Raw genomic sequence first — 26,666 nt, 5'->3', positions numbered from 1 at the left:
AAGTCTATTTTGTCTGATATTAGTACTGCAACCCCTGCTTTCTTCTCACTGTTGTTTGCTTGAAATATGTTTTTCCATCCCTTGACTTTTAGTCTGTACATGTCTTTGGGTTTGAGGTGAGTTTCTTGTAAGCAGCATATAGATGGGTCTTGCTTTTTTATCCATTCTGTTACTCTGTGTCTTTTGATTGGTGCATTCAACCCATTAACATTTAGGGTGACTATTGAAAGATATGTACTGATTGCCATTGCAGGCTTTAAATTCGTGGTTACCAAAGGTTCAAGGTTAGCCTCTTTAGTATCTTACTGCCTAACTTAGCTTGCTTATTGAGCTGTTATATGCACTGTGTGGAGATTTTCTTCTCTCCCTTCTTATTCCTCCTCCTCGATTCTTCATATGTTGGGTGTTTTGTGCTGTGCTCTTTCTAGGAGTGCTCCCATCTAGAGCAGTCCCTGTAAGATGTTCTGTAGAGGTGGTTTGTGGAAAGCAAATTCCCTCAGCTTTTGTTTTTCTGAGAATTGTTTAGTCCCACCATCATATTTGAATGATAGTCATGCTGGATACAGTATCCTTGGTTCAATGCCCTTCTGTTTCATTGTATTAAATATATGATGCCATTCTCTTCTGGCCTGTAGGGTTTCTGTCGAGAAGTCTGATGTTAGCCTGATGGGTTTTCCTTTATAGGTGACCTTTTTCTCTCTAGCTGCCTTTAACACTCTTTCCTTGTCCTTGATCTTTGCCATTTTAATTATTATGTGTCTTGGTGTTGTCCTCCTTGGATCCTTTCTGTTGGGGGTTCTGTGTATTTCCGTGGTCTGTTCGATTATTTCCTCCCCCAGTTTGGGGAAGTTTTCAGCAATTATTTCTTCTAAGATAGTTTCCATCTCTTTTCCTCTCTCTTCTTCTTCTGGAACCCCTATAATATGGATATTGTTCCTTTTGGATTGGTCACACAGTTCTCTTAATATTGTTTCATTCCTGGAGATCCTTTTGTCTCTCTCTATGTCAGCTTCTATGCGTTCCTGTTCTCTGGTTTCAATTCCATCAATGGCCTCTTGCATTCTATCCATTCTGCTTATAAACCCTTCTGGAGTTTATTTCATTTCTGTGATCTCCTTTCTGGCATCTGTGATCTCCCTCCGGACTTCATCCCATTTCTCTTGCGTATTTCTCTGCATCTCTGTCAGCATGTTTATGATTCTTATTTTGAATTCTTTTTCAGGAAGACTGGTTAGGTCTGTCTCCTTCTCTGGTGTTGTCTCTGTGATCTTTGTCTGCCTGTAGCTTTGCCTTTTCATGGTGATAGGAATAGTCTGCAGAACTGGGACGAGTGACGGCTGTAAGAACTTCCCTTCTTGTTGGTTTGTGGCCCTCCTCTCCTGGGAGAACAGCGACCTCTAGTGGCTTGTGCTGGGCAGCTGCACACAGACAGGGCTTCTGCTTCCTGCCCGGCTGCTATGTAGTTAATCTCCGCTGTTGCTGTGGGCGTGGCCTGGCTCGGGCAGCTGCTCCAAATTGGTTGAGTCGCATTGGAGGGGGAGCGGCTGGGAGGCTATTTATCTCCGTAAGGGGCCTCCGTGCTCCCTGCAGCCCAGGGGTTAGGGTGCCCAGAGATCCCCAGATTCCCTACCTCTGGATTAAGTTTCCCGCCCTGCCCCTTTAAGACTTCCAAAAAGCACCCGCCAAAAGAAAACAACGACCACCAAAAAAAAAATTTTTTTTAATTAAAAAAAATAAAATAAAATAAGGTGGCTGCTCATTTTTCTTTATTCTCCAGCGCCAGCCTCAGGCATCTGCTCACCGGTCTTGCTGCCCTGTTTCCCTAGTATTGGGGTCCCTATCCCTTTAAGACGTGCAAAAAGCACTCGCCAAAACAAAACAGAAAAAAAAAAAAATTTGGTCGCTCGCTTTTCTTATGTCCTCCAGCGCCTGCTCACTGTTCTTGCTGCCCTGTTTTCCTAGTATCCAGGGCCCCCTGGGCATGTACTGTGTCTGCGCTCTGTCCCGGATGGCGGGGGCTGGGTGTTCGGCAGCCCTGGGCTCCGTCTCCCTCCCGCTCTGCCTGCTCTTCTCCCGCTGGGAGCTGGGGGGAGGGGCTTGTATCTTACCCCCTTCGCGAGGCGCTGGGTTCTCTCAGGTGCGGATGTGGTCTGGATATTGTCCTGTGTCCTCTGGTCTTTATTCTAGGAAGGGTTGTCTTTGTTATATTTTCATAGATATGTGGTTTTGGGAGGAGATTTCCGCTGCTCTACTCACGCCGCTATCTTCTGCCCCTCCTATTATTATTATTTTTAATAAAATGCTGAAGGGGTAGGTAGATACAAGATAAAGGTAGAAAACATAGTTTAGTGTTGTAAGAGAGCAAATGTAGATGATCAGGTGTGTGCCTGTAGACTATGTGTTAATCCAAGCTAGACAAGGGCAATAAAACATCCAAGTATGCAGAAGATTTCTCTCGGAACAGGGGGGGTGAGGTTCTAAGCCTCACCTCTGTTGATCCCCAATTTCTCACCTGATGACCCACCTGCGACTGTGCCTGTCTTAGGTTGTTCCTCCCTTGAGGAATCTTACCCGTCTCTGGCTAACCAGTCATCTTCTGGGGCCATACAGGGAAATGTAAAGTTGGTAAGTGAGAGAGAAGCCTTATTGTTTGAAATGGTTAGCTTTTTATTTCTTTGCATATTTATGCCCTGTAGCTTCTATGCCCAGCATTTGTCTTGAGGTATCTTTACCACTTGGAAGAATTATGATACTCGGTAAATTTGATATGAGGCATGAATTCTATTTAAGGGTTGTAATTAGGAAGGAAGAAGAAAAGCTATAGAAGTAGCAGGCGGAAGAAAACATGGGAAGATTGATTTATTTCAATATATTTTTTAGATAAAAGAATAAGTATGAACCAAATGTAGAAATCTGATGTTAAACAACTCCTCCTTTGGCAGAAAAAATTTAATTATAAACAGGTCTCAAAATAAATACAGTTCATAACATCATGGAAATGAAAGAACCATAGTAACCCTATATATTTTTTTAATTTTATATGTTTTATTCACAAATTTATAATACCAGTCACACATTTCAAAAACATTTATTAGAGTCAGACCACTCAGTTTTACACTAGACAGAAACCGCCTCTAAACAATGTATTGGTGGTGGTTGTTAAAGTGGACTTTCAAAAGGGGTTCACTCTGCTAAAAGGTTCATCCTGATTAATTTCAATCACTTGCAACTAGAAAAAACTTAATCGTAAGTACAAGCTTGAAAAGTTAAAACGTAGTACTGGGAAGCTATTAAAACAATGTAACTAAAGTTTAACAGTAAACTTTACTTAAAAATGACATATTGCTCCCACATGAATCCACAGGAGGACTACAGGGAAACACAGGGAGGCAGAGGGCCACTTCTGTCAAGGGGTGAAGAAAAGCACGTCTTCACTATCAGGGAAGGGAGGTAAAAAAGAGAAGAGGAAGAGGAGGGACTGAACTTTAAAAAAAAACTACAAGCACTTGTTACCACATGGGCCAGTTCTCCACCTACAGGTTGGATGAGATCTCCTCCCCCCACACCCAAACCCACCCTCAACCCCAATTTCCAGTTTTTGAGGGTAAATTAGATCCTCTGATAACAAAGTTAAAATTGTATCTAGCCGGCCCCACCCAAAAAGGGGCTGACGGGTGTGAGCAGTTGCCCTGCTGGCAGGGAATGTATTCTCCCCTCTTCCCTTTCACATCGTGTGCTTTTCAGGCGCCATGTTGGGCTCCCAACAGGCGGCTGCTCCCCTCGGGGCGATTCCCTACTCCCAGCCACCAGCAGCTCGCCCCCGGGTCCCCCTTCACCTCCTTCCAGCCCGCAGAGCACCAATATCCAAAGGGGTCCTGGGGGGCACTGGGAGAAGGCCCACTCCCCACCTACCCAGGGGGCTCAACGGCTTTAACGCTTACTTCCCCACACCACAAACCGCCTTTGGGTCTCCGCTCCCAAAGGGATCTGCCCAAAGCGTGTGGGTCATACCGTACAGGGCGGTGGCCTACACAGGAAGTCGGTAAGCGGAAGTGGGGCTCCACCCTTTCTCCTCCCGACTCCCTCCCCGCCAGAGGCCCACGCTCGAAGCCTGGGTCGAACCCGAGCATGAGTTGGACGGGGAGGGTTGGAGAGGGGAGCACTGTTCCCCTTTGGACGGAAGCGAAACCTGGGATGGGGCCGACACTAAAATCAGGGAGTATTAGAGGAACAGGAGGCTGCGGGGTGCATACAAATCTTGATGGAGGGCAGGTTCTCGGCAAGAATGGTCAGCACATTGAGGTGCGGTTGGCTACTGAAGGTCAGGTCTTCGAGGGATGACTGACAACCCCGACGGGCGTCGTCCCGGCCCCCGCAGTACCGGCCTCGGCCGGCGTCGGCTCTGACATGGCGCCCGGCCCGCTCTGAGGTCCGCCGCAGCTGAAGCCCAAGCCACTCTTGGTACCGCGCCTCCCTTCCGACCCCCCTTCCTCTCCCCGGGTCCCGCGGCCCGGCTTCACCACACGCTGACTGCGGAGGGGCGTTGGGGGACGATTCATGGGGAACCTCGGCTATGAAACGCCGCCGTCTCACAGTGATCTCCGCGCACTTCCAGCCACCACACAGGCTTTTTTCTCCACAGACACAAAATGGCGGCAGGAGTGGCCAACCAACCCTGTATTTCTTATAAACACCGAAAGTATCCCAGCACAGATTTAATAACATTTTTAAACTATCAACAACCTGCAACACAAAATTCATTAGTGTGGCAAAAATAAAATTATTTTTAATTTAAGAGGGAGAAGAAACTTCTGGATATATAAAATTTCACAGATAAATGCCAATATACACTATTTATGTTTATGTCATGTTATATTATTCCAAAACTATATTAGGTGAACTTAATTGGCTGATTCCAATTTAATGGGTGTGCAGTATTTATACTAGTTCAGACTTAAGCAGAATTAAACATTTACAAGTCAGATCTCAATTATACATGAAATATTTACACAAACATTAAAGTAACTATTAAATATTGTTTGAGAGAAAAACAAGGACAATTTTCCATATATGCAGACATTAACTATCATCAAGAGCAGCTTTGCAAAATCTTTTTTTCTTTTTTTAAAGAATAGATTTGTTTTCAAAAAAGTAAGGTGCCATTATAGAATTTTTTTATATAGAATTGAATTCACATGAAAAGAAAATACTGGATGAAAAACAGAACATGAGACTGAGGTTAAAACTTTCTAGTTGCTTATATCTGAAATTAGACAATGAAAGAAGTTGAGCTTTCAAATACTGCTTGTTTTTCCCTTTACATGTAGACCAAGTAGTATAGACTATTTTTGTCCTAGGGTACAGTTTCTTTGAAACAGGAACATACTTGTAACCAAATTTCTGTAAATAGATAAATGACAAAAATTTCCAGAATATTGTCTTTAAATGGATTCTTAGTAGAAAGATTAAAGGCTTTCTTTAGAAAAAAAAAAATAGAAATCTTGCTTCATGCAAGTAACTTTTTAAAAGCTAAACTTATGTCTACTTTTCTAAATATCATGTATCTGGTAAGCATATGTAGTTTGTATTATCTAAAAAGTTGGTAGATGATGCAGTAGTGTGTAAATTTTTAGGAAAGAAAATAATCCCTAGTGGTTTACTACCCGATTCCTACTGTATGTGGAATCCAATAGCACTGTAAGTTCGCATTTATACATTTAAAACACAGGCTTCAGAAAAACTGTCTTGACAGATTCCCTATCAATCCATTGCTTGCTATTATTCCACAGGCTTAGAATTACCAGTGGATCGAATGGCTGAAGTTTTCAACATCCTGGAATAGCAATGGTATTTGGAACACCTCTTTAAAGAAACAACACATCAGTAAAAACACACTTATCATCCATGCTTGGTATACATCACAACAAATTATTAGGAATGTCTCATGGCTCAAATTCACGTACAATCCATAAAAAGGAAATGCAGCTTCTCTCCACGGCATACTCCAGTCAGGAAAACAAATGGGCCATATCTTCCATTAGCGAATGGCCAAAGTCACTTGAAAAGGTCATTAGTGGCAATTCTAAATACCAGGGACCCTTGTAGGAAAATAAATGTCTTTCTCCAGGGATTGAAAATGTTTTGTGGAGAATTCCTGAGCCGACTTCTGGCACTGGGGGACTAGCTAAATGCTTTACCATACATCTGCATTTACATGGTCTTCAGTGTTAATAACAGAGAACATTTTCGTTCCTTCCAAATTGTTCTTGCTTCTGTAGAAAGTTATATTTTAATTATTACTCAACACAGAGAGCAAAACTGACAGTACTGCAAACACAACTGCAATTTAAAGAGCCAAAAGGAAATATGTTGGCAAGCTAAATGCTTACACAAAAAGATGTTTGCCTTTTAAAATAATGGTGTGCAGGAAACTCTGAAAAAAATATGCAGACAAGAAATATTTAAAGGTTTCAGTGCTCTCCCAATTATTGTGAGGTTTTTAGGGGTAAATGGTGGTTTCTTGAAAGTAAAATTTTGATACTTCTATCTCATGCTGCTTAGTGTCATAAGGATACTTATATGGGTGTCCAGATTTGTGTGAGATTTGAAAGTAAGATAGAATGAACTAGAAGCAAGTTGAAGCTGCCTCTGATCAAAGGTCTGACTTTGAACAAACTGGACTGAAAAAAACCTTCCAGGGCCTAGTAGAGTAAGTTTTTGTGCTTTATTTATTCACGGTCCCTTTGAGTTGAGAAATTTTTTTTTCCTTTTAATATTGTCAGATTAGAATCACAAAGGGTTGAGTAATAAACTTAGGAAGGCCTTCAAGAAAATGCGTGGTTTGTTTCTAAAGGAGAGGCTGCTGATGGTAATTTGTTTGCTGCTGTGCAACTGAATGAGCTGGAACTGCCGCCGGAAAGCCTGCCAGCTGCGGCAAACTGGTAGTGTTCTGGTAAGATGACATATCCACAGACATCCCCATCTGCTGTGTGTATGCAGCCGTACCGGTAGCTGATTGAAGGTTAGAGTTCTGGTTCATATAAGTAGGATTGGAAATAGGGTCTTGTCCAGTGCTACACACAAAATTTTAAAAAGAAAATTACATTTACTTTGCATTATCTAGGTTATGGTCAGAAATCAGTCATCATTTAAGTAAAGTAAAAATGCCTTTCCTATCTTTTAAAGTACTCAGTTCTATTCAGATTATGATTGAATCACTCCAGCTATCCAATACTGTTCATGTAATTTTGTAAGTGGTAAGAAGGAAGTACTCAAAAACAAACAAATACAAGATTATAAGACCTATTACATTTTTTTCTCCAAAACCTCTTCCCAAAAACATTTTAAAAATCTTTTGAGGGGATACAGACTGTTTCTGACAGTAGTGTCCTCAGAACCCCAGCTCAAGTACACCTTCGACTGTGTTCTCCTTCCCCTGCCTCTCAGTCCAGCACACAGGAGGCCACTTCTTTTGATCACACATTCTTTACACTTTCCCTTGGTAGGGCACTTTCAAAGCTGCCCCTGCTAGTCAGCTTAACCTGAGTCCCTACATAAAAATAATTAAGACAGACAGGACAGTGAAATCTGCACAGAACCTTGAATCTATCCTCAAAATAGTCCTGACCTGCAGTCTGCTTATTAACACTATACAAAAAAACAACAATAACAACAGAAAACTAAGTTGAAAAGTCACCCAAATTGCAGGACTTCTGTTTGTTCTTATAACTTACTATAGCATAGATTTCTTTTAAGAGATATATAATTTTAAATTACACCAAATATACGGCTTACAGTACAGGAGGATTAATGTCTACACTACTCCAGATCAGGATAACAAAATTTTACATTTTAATTGAATCATCAATATGAACATGTTTTTTAAATTTTCAGATAATACCTAAAATGTATGCTCATGGCACTTAAGAGTGGAGACCTTAGAGTTCGAGTTCTTCCACACATTACTACATTGAATGAACATTTTGTGTAATTAAGCAAAGCTAGTAAAGGCAAGATTTAACATGATTTTCAGAATTCAAGTGTTAGTATAAAAAAATCAGACTACAAAGTCCACAGCTCAAACACACTTCTTTTTAAGAGTCAAAGTAAAACAGTTTTCTTATTTCTAGGAATGCATGTAGATAAATATGTCTAGGACTACTTGCTAGGCTGATTACAGCACAGTGTTAGATATATTATGGGCTCAGTTCCTGTAAGGGACAGTTAGCTTAATTTTGTCCCAGGGACCCAGATTATAAGTGATGCTGGACAACCATTCCAGTATGCGTAGCAAAGCTAAAGCACGGGATTATGAATGGCAGTTCTGTAACTTCATCTCAATAGTAAGAGATGGCACTATTGTTACAAAGAGAAGGTTCTACTTGTCCTCATTCTGAAAGTTTGTGAAAATTTAATGTATATAATTACAAAATTAATGCAGTTTCTGAAAACTTACCTTAAGTATGGAGTTTGAGTAGGCTGTGTTGTCACTGAGGAATTCACATTTGGAGGCAGAGATCTCAGTGGACCAATGTGATCTGGTCCTAGGTTGTAGCTCTGGGCAACAGTGACTTGGTGAATACTTTGACCCATATAATTTCCACCATGTGATTGAACTGGGTATGTCTATTAACCAAAGAGATAAAGTTGACTCCCTGGTCTCCCAAAAACTGGCTTAATAACATTTAAAAACTTTAAAGACTTAAGTGAAATAAAATGTTAGAGCTCTTTGGAGAGCAATCTGGTTCCACCAATCTATCCACTGTATTAAAAGTGGAGAGCTTCCAAATCAAAGTGCCAAATCCATGGAAATTTATGATTTACCTGGTTGTTCTTTTATTTTGCTGGGGATTGAAAGGAAGGTAGGTGGTGTATTTTTAAGTAGCACATTGGAACCCATCCAGGTGACCTATTGCTCAGGAACACATCCTGCTGTAGAGCCACAGAAAACTACACCCCCTTGAAGGGCAGCCTATCATCACTTCAAGTCACCATCCGAATGATGTCCTTCTTCATCCCCACCCAAGGATGACTTACTCAACTCCTTCCTAAGAATGAAACCTAGCAGAGTAAGTTGAAGGATAAGTGGCAGCAGGACAGGGTGCAAGTCCTTTCTGGCAATGTCCCCTTTATTTCCTACCTTTAGGACAGACAGGACAAAAGTAAAGAACTGTGGGTGAAGAACATGTATCCTCAGGAAATAACAAAAAGGTCTAAACCTCTTTGGATATTGATGATATATGCCCGAATTAATTTTCACAATAATATCTTCTTAAGGACAGGATCTATCATCACTCAAAACAACGTACATGTTTAATGATGATACAGTAAACAAATAATGCTGTATGTTGAATATAATATAAATAAACTGCTTCAGTTTTAAATCAAGCTATTTTTTTTTTTTGAGAGGGCATCTCTCATATTTATTGATCAAATGGTTGTTAACAACAATAAAATTCTGTATAGGGGACTCGATGCACAATCATTAATCCACCCCAAGCCTAATTCTCATCAGTCTCCAATCTTCTGAAGCACAATGAACAAGTTCTTACATGGTGAACAAATTCTTACATAGTGAATAAGTTCTTACATGGTGAACAGTGCAAGGGCAGTCATCACAGAAACTTTCGGTTTTGATCACGCATTATGAACTATAAACAATCAGGTCAAATATGAATATTCATTTGATTTTTTATACTTGTAAATCAAGCTATTTTTAAAGCAAAGACCGCTGACATGAAAATTTACAATGACGGAAATGGCAAATCAACTAGATTAAGTGCAAATCATATCACCTCCTTGGCAGACATGTAACAACCCACTGACCAGAGGGAATGAACGTCTTCTGCTGTTTAGCATTCCTGAGTGGCCTTCATAGAAAGGTACAATTAGTGTTGTGCTACCTCAATTTATTCTAGTACAGAATTTATTTTTCAAATTAGAACAGGAACTTTGCGTTTTTCAAATGCTATCACGCATGAATAGTTACACAGAGGTTCTAAGAAGAATCAAACCAATAGAACTCTAACTTTTTAAAGAAATGAGCTGTGCTTAACAAAACACAGATTGCAAATAGCATGCAGATGAACACAAAAACCTGACACAGGAATGGTAATCCTCTAGAGACCCACAAAGAAGCAAATATAACATACAGTTTATCTCATACAAGGGTGGAAACATTTCTATGTTGTTCCATTTTCATAGCAGCAGCAAATATCTTTGAAAACAGAAGCAACACTGAATAAGTTCCACCTGTCTTTTGCGCCCAGAAATCCTTTCTACCCTCGTATGTAATGACTCCTTCATCATTTTCTAAAGTTCAGGACATGGCATATTTGTTAAATGTATCTTGTCTAATGTGACAGTTCCCATAGTAACTATCCTTTTTTTACTTAACAATCATATTGAGTCAAGTCATCTAGATTATGCACCCACATTCTATCTTTTCTCCTTGGGGGTCTCCTTCACACACTCCTGTACATATCAGTTTTCATAAATCAACACGAATTATGTTCAAGCTCATTCTGAATTCAACTGATAATTAGCTGAAATTTGAAAAAAATAAAATCCAGAATACTGGATACTGATAAACATAAGTATGCACTTCAGCTAGGAAGGACAGGAAAGGTGTGAAGTCCTGGGAAAATATTTTGTTCGTGAATGGCTTATGGAATCTGCACCTGTGGGCCTGCATTGTTTCTTCATCAGGCATCCATTTTAAATAATTTAAGTCATGCAACTAAGAAAAGAAAATATAAAGCATGATCTGAGAACAAAAGTTCATTAGCTAGGCCTTTAATGATTACATATAGTTAAAGAAATCTTGACAGGAATTTAAAAGAAATGGTAAATTTTGCTTGTTGAGCAACAGGAGCAGCATCAGTATTTCACCTGGAGGACTTCTGATGTGTGAGGCACTGTCCTAAATCAAAGGATTTATATTTTATATACAGAAAGGCTTTATCCTTATAAAAAGGATTTATGCTTTATATTTACAAAAGAATATGAAGAACCAGAACTCCCTTCATATACTTTAACGGTCCCTTCATTCATGCTAAAGATGAACTAAAACGTATTTGTGAAATATCAGTATCTAATTTGTCCTGCTGTACACTAACAGTTAGCCCACATGTTTTTGACAATCAAAGATGAATTTTATAATTTTGTTCATGGACCATAAAAATTTTAATACTACTTTAGACATTTAAACATTTTTTCAATTTAAAACTTTTTTTAAATTTAGAAATTGTTCTCTGAAATCTTGCTCACCTGCATTGGAACCCCAGCTGATGAAGGCGAGTAATGTGCTGGAGGATGGAGCTTTGAATAGACTGAATATATGGGTGCTTCATTCACCAATTTGTTATATAGTTCCAGAGCTTCCAAGACTTTTACATTTAATTCAGACAATTCTGAATGCTTCCTGGTATAGAAGAAAAGCACTTTAATTAATACTCCTCAAAGTTTATAAGCATGTATTTAGTAACATAAGTAATTTTTTTAATTTACCACATTTTCTATTCATATTTTAAAAGGTTTTATATACGATGAAAAAATACTCACAAAAGAAAAATGGGAGGAGGAATTATTTAATTCTTGTAATAACTAGGCTGATTTGACTTCATAATACTAGGGAAGGTCCTTTTCACACCTCATAAAATGCAGTCAACTTATAATTTTGATGCTAGGAGAACTTTGTTTCATATGTTATCAGTTTCTGTTGAAAACTCAATTACAAAGAATAATTTCACAATTTAGGAAGAGTCTGAGCCTTAATTAAAAGTAGAAGAAAGTAGACAAGGCCCAGAGCCTGCTACCAAGTACAATATGACTGAAATAAAAACATATTCACAAACAAAATCACACGCATTTCCATTTGCTTATATTATGAAAGGATCAACTGAAAAATAAATTCAACAATTATCCTTGAAAATGCAAGTGACAATAATGTGCAGCTGACCCTTGGAAACAAGGGGGTTGGGGCACTGACTCCCTAGGCAGTGGAAAACATATGTTTTTTTTTTTTTTTTTGATTCCCCCAAAACTTAACTACCTAAATAGCCTGCTGTTGATTTTATGATATTAAATGATACAATAGATTAGTATCTACATATATTTTATGCATATGCCTTTTTTCAATAATTCTATGAAATTTATCTGCGAGTTTTTTCAAATTGTCACAAATCAAAGAATTTTCCAATATATTTATTGAAAAAAATCCACATAGAAGTGAGCCTACACAGTTCATATCCATATTACTCAAGAATCATCTGTATATATAAACTAGTCTCTACTGCTCATTTGTTGGCTTCTTTTGAGAAAATCAAGTAAACTAGACACCTTATTGTGTGTTAACAAATATAATAAAGGCATTTTTAAACTTGCACAAGAAATTCCAAAGCAAATCCTTCTGACCTGGTAGAATTTTGTGTTCTCCTGGGAGCAATAAAGACTCCCTTTGTGACTGACAAGTTCATACAAGCTAAATGGGTACTTTATCTGGTCTAAGAATTAACAAAGCTATTCATTAAATGTAGTTCTTTTTATTACAGGCACAGAGAACCTCAAGAGACAAGAGAGGGAGGCAAGCAACCAGACACAGGACTACCAAATAAATGACATGGACTGAGTCCTATCAAGACTTGTCACCTTTCCTCTATTAGAATCGGTTACATCTGAAACAAACAAAAAAATGCAGTTTCCTCTCTTGCATGTGTGACTATAAAAATAGTTCAAACTCTTATTTTAATAAATATAAATTGTAAAGCTGATTTTGTAAAGTTGTAAGTTGTAAAGGAAGCTTCAGAAATTAGCGTCCATGTTAACAAATGTGTCACCAAGAACTAACCATAGGTATATTTGGTCCATATAGCCAGGTACACTGAGGAAACACCAGGAGGACACAGAAGGGCATAATGACTGTGTTTGAAATCACCTTTCAAGATCTGAGACATAACCCCAAAACAGTAAAAATTTTGACTGAACTGTGCCCAACACTATACTAGGACAGAAAATTAAAAGGTATTGGTCTCCTTCAAAGACATTGCAATCTATTGGGGAGACAAGGCTAAGAACGTGAAAAATAGCACATGATACAAGATAGCGTATAACTGAATGCAAAATTATATGAAATAGGTAGGGAACAGAAGAGTTTATAAGAGGAGGAGATTAACTTGGGTGGTGGTAGACTGACAGACTCTAGGGAGAAGCTGGGATGTAAGCTGGCACCTGAGGAATGATGGACAGGTCAAGCCGAGAAAGGAAGACTGAGTTAGGTGAGGGGAATTAAGGCAGGCAAAAGGAACAAGAAGGGTACACAGGGAAGAAGGAAAAAGGCAATTTGATCAAGGACACAGAAAATGATTTTCAGAAGGTAGTAGGAAATAAGATGAGTACATTCTGGATCACGGTTAAGTTCAGACTATGGATCTCTTTCATATATCTATCTAAACTTTTTTGGAGTCAATTCACATGTCACCCAATATAATTTCTTAGGGTGATCTATGTTTCAAAATTTCATTCGGTTCAATGACATACAGAAATGAAATGTAAAATTTAATTTTCTGACAGTAAAGTTGCTTTTTTAATTAGGAAAAACCAACTGATGATGACCCACTCAAGGAAAGAAATGGTATCTTACTTATCTCTGAATTTGAGAAGGTTAAATAGTAAATAAAAATGTATTGAAGAACAGCAAGTATTTCCCATGGACTAGAAAATGTGAGCTGGCCTGTTCAGAAACTGAAATCAATGGGAACTGGTTAACAGGTGAGCTCTCACTAAAAAAATTAACTCGTATCAGAAATGGCCACTCTGATTTTTAGTTGCTCTAGACCTTTTCCTTTGAAAATATTTTTATCAACAAAAATAAGATTACACTGTCATATCTTCTACTTTTTTTACTATTGTACATCTTTCTATGTCAGTAGATATTTACTGATGACAATGCTTTTTACTGTAGAATGTGTGGGTGTATAATTTTTTTAAAACCACTTAAAGATATTTTAGCTCCAAATTGTTAATATAAATAATACTATGAAAAACACTGTAAAGCTCAGTCTTTGCATACATTCCTATGTATTTATTATGGGCCTGAAATTGCTGGGTTAAAGGATATGAACTATTTTTAGGCTCAGAAAGGTTTATAATGAGTGTACTCCGAGCCACACCTAAGGTAATACTGACCATTTTTCTTCTTAATCTTTTCCAGTTTGATTATTCACTGACCATTAACATCTCTGCACCGAAACCAAAGATGTATAAGTAAGTACTTAATGCTTTCTTCAAAATAAGAACAACAAAATAGGATGAAACTACCACCATCATTTCATTAATTGTGACAGGGATTTTTCATTTCTGTAGCAAATACAAAAATTTATTTTTAAAAAAGCCCCACAGAGCGAAGATTATATTCTCCAGGGACTAGGAAAAAACTAGCTGCTTCTACTCTTCTCAGTCAGGGCAGATAAGGTAGTTCCTGTTCTTGTGCTGCCTTGACACAGGAGTTCAGTAAATAATATCTAGAAAGGGATGCTGATGGAACCGTGAAGCCTTACCCCGGGTCTTCCATTCCCTCCGGCTTCTCTCCCTGACTTCAGGTAGGAAGCCCTGAGGAATAAGAGCAGGGGGCAAAACTAAGGTAAAGGCATAGGACCCTGACAGTCTACCCCTTGGTGCTCTGCTATTTCTCAGGAAGAGTAAGACTACATGGGATAATGACATTAAAAGGACAACAGAAACATAGAAATATAAGGAAAAAAACAAAAGATGTGTACAGTGGATTTAGCTTCTCAGATAAGGGAAATTTCATTTGAAAGTTTTACAAATATTACTATTCATCACATAACAAGAAAATGCTTGCCTAAGATCCCTGTTCTCGTTTCGTCCTCTGTTCAATTTGTTCTTCATTACTCATTACCCCTCAATTCCAGCCCAAGTGAAAAACGAACACTGGCACCATCAGAGCGAGAGTCCACAACTGTACACATACTACACTGCCATTAAAAGAAATCGCTACCAAAATACAACATACCACCTTGTTATTTGTTTGTGAGAGTTTTTAGAGACTAAGAAACAATTTCAATAGATTAACAGTTCTACAAAACTTCTTAAGGTTCTGCAAAAACAGGTAATCATAAAAAGACTATATTTATTGTTTCCTGTATCTTACCTATCAATTTCTTCAAGTTTTTCATCTATCATTGGACCCATCTGTTGGCAGACAACTGTAAATACAAAAATATTTTAAAAGCTTGAAACTTAAACCAGTTTAAGCTAACTTCAACAATTCTTAACAATTGAGCACCAATATGCCGTATCATGCAAATACAAAGAGAATTAAGTTTATGCTAGAGAAAGGCCTATACACAACCTAATTTTAATACTATTCAGCACCAATATAAATATTATGTGACTGAAGTCAAATTTAGAACAGAAATACCACCATGTTCTCTAGAAGTACTAAGATTATAGACTGTAAAATTTGGAATCATCTCAAAACCTTAAATATACCTGGGAAACTACTGGTAGCTAAATAAATGAGCTTGAGTTACAATACATAAAATATATAATTATGTACAGATTAGATATTTTTAATTTATTTATTTAAGCCATTTCAAAATTAAACATTTTTTGCATTTCCAGATGTAAACACTGACATAATGAATAGCACAATATCCTGTATTAATAACCAGACTTTCTTATATAAAAAGATTTAAGAGTATTTATCCATTTTTTTCTCCAAAGGACATTTTTAAAAGAGGCCTAAAAATATTTGTTTAAATGGTTTCAAATTTCTTGGGGACTAAAAAGACACATCAGCATGCATCAAATTACTACATTACAAAGTTAATACAGATAATGAATAATTTTTGACCTTTAAAATCATGATGCCAAGAAAATTAAAAGAGGAATAGAATTTCTAATATTTTGACTCAATTTACCATGCTGTTATTTCTAATTCTGTCCTTTGGACTGCAAATTTCTTCAGCCAATTTCACTAGTGGGCTAAACAAAGACAAAGACTACTTCCTTGAACAGGATAGGCAAGTTTATAACACCTTCCAAGTATTGTACTTATTATTATTTTACTATAAGTCTGTTTCCCACCAGAGATTTCTAATCTCTAGAAGCAAATACAAGGCAGAAGAATTTATAGACATTATAAATAGCTAAAATATGAAATGAGATTAAAGAGTACCTAATATTCACTAAGTACCTTCTAAGTCCAGGAGATCTTGTGGATCTGGTTTTGAATCTGTTGGATCTATACTCTGGAGTACGTGCAGGGCTCTATCCATCTTATCCTAAAAAGTAATAGGACACTTAAAAACTCAAGAGTTTTAATTTCAATGAATATGAAAATTACTCTTTCCAAGCATTCTCAAGGATAACACACATTAAAAGTCTTGATAGTTTATTAAACAAAAGAAGGACTCTACCTCATCTATATAAACAGGTTCAGGCTCTGATTTCTTAATTTCCTCTTCCTCCTCATCAATTACATTCACTTTGTCCACAGCTGCTATGGAAACAAAGTAAACTTTAAAGTCCTTAGCATTTACTTTGGAATTTTAGTCATTAATTTTAAGTAGCCCATTTTACCCATAGGGGAAAAAAAGGAAATCCCTCAAATAGTTATCCCATTTCATAATCAATGTTATTACATATGTTCATTCATTCATGACACAAAAATTTATTTAGCCCTTACTATTGTGCCAGGCATTGTGCTAGGCATTGGAAACATACAAGCAAATAAAGTAGACAGGAATCCTTGTCCTATAATATTAATGGGAACTGTCACTATAGGCATTTTCTGGAAAACTGAGGGATACCACGACAGTGAATGGACATACAAGACAGTAGAGTATTATCTACTTAGCTAATTTCAGAGTTAAGTATTTAAGCTCCTTCTGCACCCTTTTCCTTGCTATAAAAAAATGCATATTCTATATGAACAAAAAAATCTTGATTTCAATCTAACTTGATTAACAGTTAAAGCAGCACAAAACAAAACAAACTCTCATAAAGGCTAAAAATTTACAAATGTACATATCTAGAAAACTATTTAAATGTTCATTGCCATTTTGCTATAGTACGATATTTTAATAAAGTAAATTTTGGTAAAAATAAAATTACAATAAAGATCCAAATAACCAAAGGATTTTGAAGTCCCAAAAGTTAGCCACTTATTTCAAAATTTGACTAACTTTCAAGAAGGTTTTAAGGAGCAGAGTTTAGCATAACACGAGGATATATTTATTGAAAACCCAAAGTATTTTTTTACTTTTAAAACCACAGCTCAATCTATCCGATGCCAAGAGGAGATCACTATATAGAATCCCCTGAGCATGATCTATCAAGTTAAAATGGTGTCTCCAATTTTGCTATTTTGTCAGACTAGAGGAATAAAAAGCATAAATAGTGGCAGAGTACTTGGTAGTCAAACAAGTATTCATCTCCCTCAACTTCATTTTAACTGAGTACACTAATCTATCCATACAAGATGATGCTACACACAAAGGATAAACTTCCAATTTTAGCTCCTTCTCTAGAACTGGTTAAGATTAGCATTGATATGTCTTACAGTGAGTCAGTAAAAATACATTCTGAAGGCAGATTAGCTGACTGTAGAATTCTAGCTCTATCACCTACTAGTCATGTATCTCCTCAGCCTCAGTTTCCTTACTTATAACAAAAGTACCTATCTCACAGGCTTGTGATTAAATAAAACAGTGCAAGCAATGCACTTTGCACACCTGACAGAGTGTTCAAACGCCACTGAACTATTTTATTTCTGATCATAATCAATAGTGTTATCAGTTGTTCTTTACCCTCAGCTCTCACCCATCCCCCCTGTAAAAAATGGGTGCTTTTTCTACATTGCTGACAGCAGCTAAGGGGAACTGTCTATGGCTGCAAAACTCAGTGAAGCGCAGATCTGAACCAGGAGCCTCCTGTCCTGTTTAGACTGTTATTGTCTTGAGTTCTCTAAGATCAAATCAAGGTAAGGGAAAGTTTGGACTTAGGAGTATTCCTAACCCCTGTGATCATACCTTGTCAAACACCCTCCTGCCACCTACCCTGTTCAATAGTGTGATTCAGTGATCAATAAAACCATTTTTCTTTGTACTGAAGACAGAAAATGCCTCTAAAACAATAATTAGGTTGATTTAAATATTTACACGGTATTCACAGATTCTTTTATGCATTGTATGTAACTATGTACATTAACACTCAAAGGATTTAAAATAAAATGGTAAGGAAATAATTCCTGGAGTTGGTAAATTATTCCTGGATAAATTAACCCCTTAATTTGGTAAGAAGTAGGTTAAACTATATTGCCTATAAATAAATGATTTAAAACAAGACTATACACCAATCTACTTTATATTCAAAACTGAACCAGAAAATTCAAGTGTAAAGAACTTGAATAGATTTAACCTTCCCTAAGATTTAACTTACCTGCCTCAGACTCTATGTTTAAATTAGTTGTTACAAAATTAGATGGGAAGAGTCCTATTCCTCTGTGGTTTTCTCCTTTCCACCAATTGGCATCACTGAAAACACAGAATAAAATGTTATTTTTTCCTCCACATTTTAGTAAATTAGTGTCAAGAGGAATTAAAATAAAAATTAGATGTGGCCTATTTAAAATACTAGTTCATATCCAAATATATTTTTAAAAAGTTCTTCTTAAACTTAATAAAAGATATAGGAAAGCACAAATAAAACATCCATATTTACATACTTAAATTTAGAACCGAATATCAACTGTTCATATTTGATTCTAGGCTTGAAAAAAATAAAACACTAAAGATTAACATGAAGACCCTTTTATCAATAACACCAAGTTCCAAACCCATATCTATCCTACTACACCACCACCATAAAGCTGGTATGCAGCCTTCCTGCCAATGTATTTTTTTTTTACGTTTATCTATAGCCAACTCTATAGATACAGATGTTAATTATAGATCTTTTAAAATTTATGTTAATACTTTCAGATTTCTGTTTATCCCTTTAAGTGAAAGATCCATCACATGAATATGGCATATTTGATTTCTTCACCCCCATGCAGATGGACATGTCCAGTCTTTCATCATTATGAAGATTGGGGTAATGATCACACTAGATTCTAGGGCACACATGCAGTAATTCTCTAGGCTTATTCACAGATATGGACTTGGTAGGCCACAGGAGATGAGCATTTCCCATTTTAGATATTGCCACATGTTCCCTATAGTGGTTGTGGCAATTCACTACCCTCCTTCCTTCAGCAGCATGGAGAATGTCATTCTCCCTCACACACATTAAAATCTAAGCAACACTTGACACCAGACAGGAGGGAAATCACATCTCACTGCTGTGCTTAGCTGCACTTCCTGAGCACCCACATGTGCTTGCTGGCCATTCAGGCTGCCTCTTCTGTAAACTGCTTGTTCACGTCTTCTGTCCATTTTCCTTTTTTCACTGGGTCATTTTCCTCTTCATGGGTCTGTAGGAGTTCTTTACATATTCTGGATGGCAACTGTTTGTATGAATTATGCAAATATCTTCTCTTAAACTGTCACTTGTCTTTTAATATATGTTTGTGGTTTTTTCTATTACATGATATTTTTTGCTCTATGTAATCAAATTCAGCATTCTTCTACAGTTACTTTTTTTTTTTTTAAGAAATCTTTATCCTTGAACTCCTAAATCTATTCTCCTATATACTTGTTTAAAAGTTTCAGGTTTCTTTTTTATTCCATGTTTAGCTCTTTAATCCATTTGGAATGAAACTTTATCTATTTTGTGTGAAGCTGAATCAAATTTTATTTTCTTTGTACTGTTTAAAGAGCCATTCATCCCAGCAAGATTTTTTGAACAGTACATTATTTTTCTACTGATTTATGATATCCTATTTTTCAAACAGCAAGATACTATCTGTTCATGAGCTTGTTTCTAGATTCCATTCTATGGCAATAGTATATATATTTATATATTACAGCTTATTAATATGCCTTGAGACTTCTTAGGGAAAAAGTACCCTCAATATTACTGTATACCTTTACATTTCCATATTAATATTAAAATTAAAAGTGTCAAGTTCTCTGAAAATAAGTTACATTAGGATTATAATTGTAAATGCACTGAATTTATGCATTAATATGGAAAATTAAATCTTTAAAATATTAAATTTTCATCATAAAGATGTTTTTATTCCACATATTACATAAATATTCCCTTATATAGTTCAAATAATTTTATAATTTTCTCCATAAAATCCATACATAGCTTTTTAGGCTTATTTATTCCTAGATCATTTATAATTTTTCTTACTATTGAAAATGACAATTTTTTCTATCACATTTTCTAAATAGTGATTATAGATACCATTGACTTTTCTACCCAACAATCCTGATAAACTCTAACCAATTTTAATAGCTTGCCCACTGATTCTCTTGGGCTTTCTTATATGGATAACTAGAGAATCTGGAAATGATCATTTTGTCTATTGCTTTCCAAAAATTGACATATTGCATTCTTAAAGATAAAACTTCATGATGAATTAACTTCTGATTCTGAAACAGCATTTCATTTAAAAAGTACCACAAAATGCAAAAGGGCTATTATCTATATATATATCATCCAAATTCTTTTTTTTTTTTATCAAGGTATCATTGATATACAATCTTATGAAGGTTTCACATGAGCAGCATTGTGGTTACTACATTCACCCATATTATCAAGTCCCCTGCCACACCCCATTGCCATCACTGTCCATCAGCGTAGTGAGATGCTATAGAGTCACTATTTGTCTTTTCTGTGCTATACTGCCTTCCCCATCATCCCCCTAGATTATGTGTGCAAATCATAATGCTCTGTAATCCCCTTCTCCCTCTCTCAACAACCCTCCCCAATCTCTTCCCTTTGGAGTCTGTGAGTCTGCTGCTCTTTTGTTCCTTCAGTTTAGCTTGGTTGTTATAATCCACAAATAAAGGAAATCATTTGGTACTTGTCTTTCTCCACCTGGCTTATTTCACTGAGCATAATATCCTCTAGCTCCATTCATTTTGTTGCAAATGGTAGGATTTGTTTTCTTCTATGGCTGAAAAATATTCCATTGTGTTTATGTACATCTTCTTTATTCATTCATCTACTGATGGGCACTTAGGTTGCCTCCATATCTTGGCTATTGTAAATAGTGCTGCAATAAACTTAGGGGTACATATGTCTTTCTGAACCAGGGATCTTGTTTTCTTTGGGTAAATTCCTATTAGTGGAATTACTGGGTGGTATTTCTATTTTTAGTTTTTTGAGGACCCTCCATATTGCTTTCCACAATGGTTGAACTAATGTACATTCCCACCAACAGTGTAGGAGGGTTCCCCTTTCTCCACATCCTTGCCAGCATTTGTTGTTCCTTGTCGTTTGGATGTTGGCCATCCTAACTGGTGTGAGGTGATATCTCATTGTGGTTTTAATTTGCATTTCCCTGATAATTAGCAATGTGGAGCATCTTTTCATGTGCCTGTTGGCCATTTGAATTTTTTCTTTGGAGAAGTGTCTGTTTAGATCATCCCCCCATTTTTTAATCAGGTTATTTGCTTTGTGGGTATCACCCAAAATTTTTAAAACCAGAAAATAACTGATGTATTGACAGTGCTAAGATAAATTACCTGCTTATGTCTATATAGGATGAGAAAACTTTCTCTTACACACGTGCTTTTTTTAGGTTGAACTTCCCATTTTAAAAAGGAAAATGGGAATTTTTATATAAAACCAGAGAACCTACACGTGTGAAATCGATGCATGGATTTTACTTCAATCTATCAACAATTTTACGTGTAACCTTCCTTAGTGCTTCTTCCAATGTGGTGTAATTTCCCTCCCAACCACTACTACAAACTCTTTGATAAGGCATAAAAATAGACAAAACAACTACATGCCATATCAAAGCATGACAATTCCTTCCCAGCCCTAATAGCTCAGTATTCTATCCACTGATAACCTATGGATTCTATGGAATGTTAATGGCATACAATATTGTTCAATTTTAAATTCCTGAATTAAGGTAATCCAGCATTGTAATTTTATATAAACCATTTGATAATTAACAAAAATTTTTAATACAGTATTTTTATTTAGAGCTTCTCATATTAAGAAAGGATAAATCACAGCTGAGTGAAAAATGATTTAAGTATAAGAGACATAAACTTTCCCTTTAACAAACTGATTATTTGGCTAACATTTGTAAAAGCCTGCCGAGGAGAGGACAGTGACATCAGGCCAAGCACTGAGTGACAGAGATAATTAAGATCTAGTTTCTGCCCTCAAGAAATATAACATCTAGTGCAGTATTTTTCAACCCTTTGCTACCAACCAAAAACAGGTAACTAACATTACCTGGCTTCACCCTGTGGGGTTTGTTTTCTCCTTTCCCCTTCCTCCCACCCAGGGAGGCGCTGACCCTCTTCAGAATAACTCATTTAGCAGGGGAGGCATATGTAAAGAATTGGTTACAATACAGTGTGAAAAATGCTATTATTTATGTTATCCTGTCTCATTTTAGGTCTCAAAATAGGTGAAAACCTGAGCCTCTCTTTTAAGTTACTGACTTCTTCACTAAAACAATGGCTTTATTGACTTTTTTTTGCAATGACAATGGCTAAAGATAAGTGATGCCCATTATTGATACGACAATCATTTGAGAAAAGTGCTATTTCTACCACAATATACAAACAGTAAACCTGGAAATGTTGGTAATCTTATGGGGGTCTTTTACTTAATACCTGTTTTATTTTTTAATTTGCTTTCATTAGGTATTGTGAAAAACCAATCCTTCTTAAAGCCTGGATTCCTTTATAAATCATCCTTGAAAGTAAAGTTTATTTTCTTTTGTAAATGTGTTTGCCTCTTTTGACAGGGCTTCCTAGGCTGAGAGAACCAAATGTACAACCACATAGGTCTAATCGCAACATAGCAGTTTCGGAACTGCAAGAACCCTACTTAATTATTTGAAATTGTATTATACAGAACAAACGAGAACTGGTGAGATAAAGATAAAAATGTGAAAAGCTTTTTTGGTATACTCGGTTAATAAGAAATGTGTGCCTTTTCTATCAGCTCAGTATTTCTTAAACTGAATTCCAAGAACGATGTGTTTTCAAGAAACTTCAAGTTCTATATGTGAAATTTTTCATTTTTTGTGTTCATTTCCACAGCAACAGAAAAACAATCTATAAATATACTCATATTCTGGATCACCTAGATGACCTCACTTTAACTTACTACTGCCATTTAACATTAGTATCCAAGTTTGCATTTGTGTTTAAAATCTTGCCAGTGATAACCAGTCCACCCAAAATGGCCACATTTAACATAAACATGTTGATGAGTATGTCTATAGTGATTTAAGACTGGGGCATCTCATCATCAATCTATATATTCCATTATATTCATGTTGAATTCTCTTAGCAGTTACAAAGAAATAAGTTCTCTTTTGCAGTGTTAAGTCTCAACTGAAAACAGTCTGATGTGAATCTAAGTTATTTAATGAACTGCTTTCATTAGGTATTGTGAAAAACACAAGCAGCACAGTAACATAACCCTAATAAACTCACTGCATACCTGCAGACTATAATAGGTATATAACGCCACACAAACACCAAATGACATAAAGGATGCAGTATGTATGAAGGATTTACATCAGTTAGAAAAGAAAAAGTCAGAGGAGAATTGAATTACACAGCACATAGTACAGACCTGCTGAAGACTGTAGTACTGTATTACCCGTGCCGCTAATCAGCAATATTCACCTTGTGAACAGCAACTTCAGAAAATTTTCTGAAATCTGCTTTAGGAAATGTTCTTATTACATGAAAGTAATGTTCAAAATTTGAATCCTACAGCAAAAACTACTCATTTTATATTTTTGTTTCAATTTATTTTATAAATGTCTTCAATTTTATAGTTGTATAAGAGTATTAGAAATATAAACCTAAGTTCTTTTGTAAATATTCTAACTAAAATTACTCACAGAAGCCTGATATTGTAGACTGTCAGGGTTCAGAGCCCACACTACCTCTTCACCTTAATATCTACTCAGGGATCATGGCCTCCATTCCAAATGATTATTTAAAAAAAAAAAAGAAAAAGAAAAGATTATTTTCTAAGTACTATTATCTTGACTTCCTAAAAGGCCTTCTTTTTCCTATTCTTAATTTCTTGCAAAATTTTTCCTGTTCTATCAAAATCACTCAACGTTCATCTGAAAGGACTCTGTGGATAAGCCTTATTTCCCAGATGTTTGCATTAGGGTCTAACCCGCTCTCTTCCGGACTTCAACGTTTCCTTTATGACATTCACAACTGCATTCCATACAATTACCTGTAGGGCGATTTTAACTCCTTCACTGTATTATAGGTTTTATGATGACAGAACTGAGTGGTCATTCATTTTTTATTACAAACAGAGCCTATTACAAAACATTATCAATATCAATAAATATTTACTGCATACAAATACATACAAATATTAGAAAGTATTTACTGCAGCAGTGTAAAATCATTTTGTATATCCACTTAAAAATACGCGATGTATCCTAACTTATAATAGATACTCAATACGTTTGCAATCTCTGTTCATAGCAAAAAGATGTTAGATATCACTCTTGCTAAATTTCATTAACTTCTTGTAAAAAGTCAATAATAGAATTAGGCCTAAGTAGATAAATCTACTTTTATTACAACTTCAAATGATAGAGAAATTGTGAGGGAGAGTACAGTACCCGAGTAAGAATTGTAGAGGAGCACAGCATAGCTTCTGGTTGCTTTGATCAAAGGTAATATATTTCTTCCTAAGGTTTTTTTGCCAGGAATTACAGTATACACAATTCCCACTGTAAATGCATTCTGATGACAATATTTATGTCTCCCAATTCTGATAATCAACAATATTTAATACATCTTTTATCCAAGATATAAAGAATACTTTGCTAAATTTAACAGAAGAATAAGAAACTCACATTACTTAATCTTTCATTTTAGAAAAAAATTATTAAGGTATGAAAAGGCTCTGTTATGATTTAAATACACCAAAATCAAGGAACTGGGTATCTGGGGTTCTAAATAAGGATAGTATACTTAATAACTTCAAACTATTTCAGAAACAAAGACTTAAAACATACCTGTCGTCCAAAACAATAATAATTTCACCATGTTTAAAGGTGAGTTCATTGTCCTCAACGGCTTCAAAATCATATAAGGCTCTTACTTTTCTTGCACCTTTATTGTTTAACTGAATCTCTGCAGATGGATATAAGGACTTGGTTTCCGTGTGCTGTTGCTTCTGTTCTTGCAGCGATAATTCAATAGCTAGTTTGAAAAATGAAAATACCGGAAAAAAGACATCCAGAATTAATTCTGATTTTTTTAAGTTTATAAAGAAATATTAGAAAACTGTATTTCCTAAGAATACATCAAGGAAATATTTTATTTGCCAAATTAAATGCTAAATAGTTAACTTTCTTTGGGAGAGAAAGAGGCAGGGCAGAAATTCATGCCTTTTTAACGTTTTTAGTATCATCATTGTTCATGTTATAACCCAGCAAAAGACATATAATTTCTTCAAGGTTTCTTACAGTGTCCCCTACATGTATTGTTTTTAACAAAAAAGCAACCACTTGTTATGGCTGTGGTTTCAAATACCACAGGGTGGCTTGCTTAGTATTTTTACCTTGAATCTGATAACGTGCATTTAAAATATTCACAATAAATGAAAATTTATAAACACATTCACCAAGTTCATGTTTTCATAATGGCATACACATACAGCAATTTCAATAATTCTCTCTGATACAGATGTTCAACATGGGTAGGTGGCTAACTGTACTGATTAGCAAATTCTACACATTTCAGATCAGCATCTTGGCCTTGCTTCCTTTTCCATTACTGCAGCTGCCCCTGAGAACTGACAATGCTGCACCTCTATGGCGGCACCTGTTTCCCTGCCTTCCTGCCGTTGCTCAATCCTTGCCATACCTCCTCCTCCACCTAGCAAATTGTTTGTGCTCTTAGAGCAGAGATAAAATGATACTTCTCACACAAACACTATCACGAGAATTTACCATTCCTTTTTTTAAAAAGTACATGATTCTATTTATACATGTATCGAACAGCTCTTTTATTCTACTTTAGTTATTACAAGGGATTCATTACAGGATTTGTAAATCAACATAGCACCTAGGATAGAGCTCAGCACGTACTTATTTCCTCCCCACTCCCAACCAAGAGAGAGTTTGGATTTTTAAAATAAAGTTTTTGCTCATTCCTTATTATCACAGTCTGTCATATACAGCAGCTATTATTTTTACAGCAAACAGACTGTGACATTATAATATGGGTTGCTTTTCATATAGGACAAGCCATGAACATATTTCTGTGCTTGACTCATAACTTTGGCATTAAAGAAAAGGTGAAATGTAATCCCTCCAAAGGTAGGACATTAAATACATTAATATTGACAAAGATAACAAATTAATCTTATATCATGTCAACTGTTTGCCTTACTTTTCAGACCCTATTAGTTTTTAGATTTGAGGTAAGTAATAAAAGTATACCATGTTAGCATAATTTTATTTCAAAAAAGTGTCTGACAAGAATGTTTTACTAAACATTACACAT

The 26,666-nt window shown here is 36.1% G+C and overlaps 1 protein-coding gene and 1 long non-coding RNA gene across 6 annotated transcripts in view; one reads left to right on the top strand and one right to left on the bottom strand.

Moving 5' to 3' along the window:
- The window catches only part of LOC118933698 (uncharacterized), a 40,030-nt gene extending 27,262 nt beyond the window's left edge, over positions 1-12,768 (top strand). The window contains exon 2 of the long non-coding RNA XR_005033221.2: positions 12,552-12,768. This is a non-coding gene — a long non-coding RNA (uncharacterized LOC118933698). The remainder of the gene's footprint in view (positions 1-12,551) is intronic.
- STAM2 (signal transducing adaptor molecule 2) overlaps positions 5,483-26,666 on the bottom strand; it is a 40,620-nt gene continuing 19,436 nt past the window's right edge. For 3 of the 5 annotated variants that reach the window (XM_036928325.2, XM_036928322.2, XM_036928320.2), the window contains 8 exons: positions 25,172-25,358; positions 18,463-18,557; positions 16,440-16,522; positions 16,217-16,304; positions 15,170-15,224; positions 11,269-11,422; positions 8,456-8,625; positions 5,483-7,073 (listed from right to left, as the gene is read on the bottom strand). In XM_036928325.2, coding sequence (XP_036784220.2) covers positions 6,848-7,073; positions 8,456-8,625; positions 11,269-11,422; positions 15,170-15,224; positions 16,217-16,304; positions 16,440-16,522; positions 18,463-18,557; positions 25,172-25,358 — 1,058 coding nt within the window. In that variant the 3' untranslated portion in view covers positions 5,483-6,847. The other 2 variants (XM_036928321.2, XM_057505580.1) reach the window with 2 other exon arrangements.

The sequence above is a fragment of the Manis pentadactyla genome, chromosome 8 (genome assembly GCF_030020395.1).
Source record: "Manis pentadactyla isolate mManPen7 chromosome 8, mManPen7.hap1, whole genome shotgun sequence".
NCBI classification, from domain to species: Eukaryota; Metazoa; Chordata; class Mammalia; order Pholidota; family Manidae; genus Manis; species Manis pentadactyla.
The sequence above is the reverse complement of the archived record's forward strand: the minus strand, read 5'-3'. Positions and strand labels throughout refer to the sequence as shown.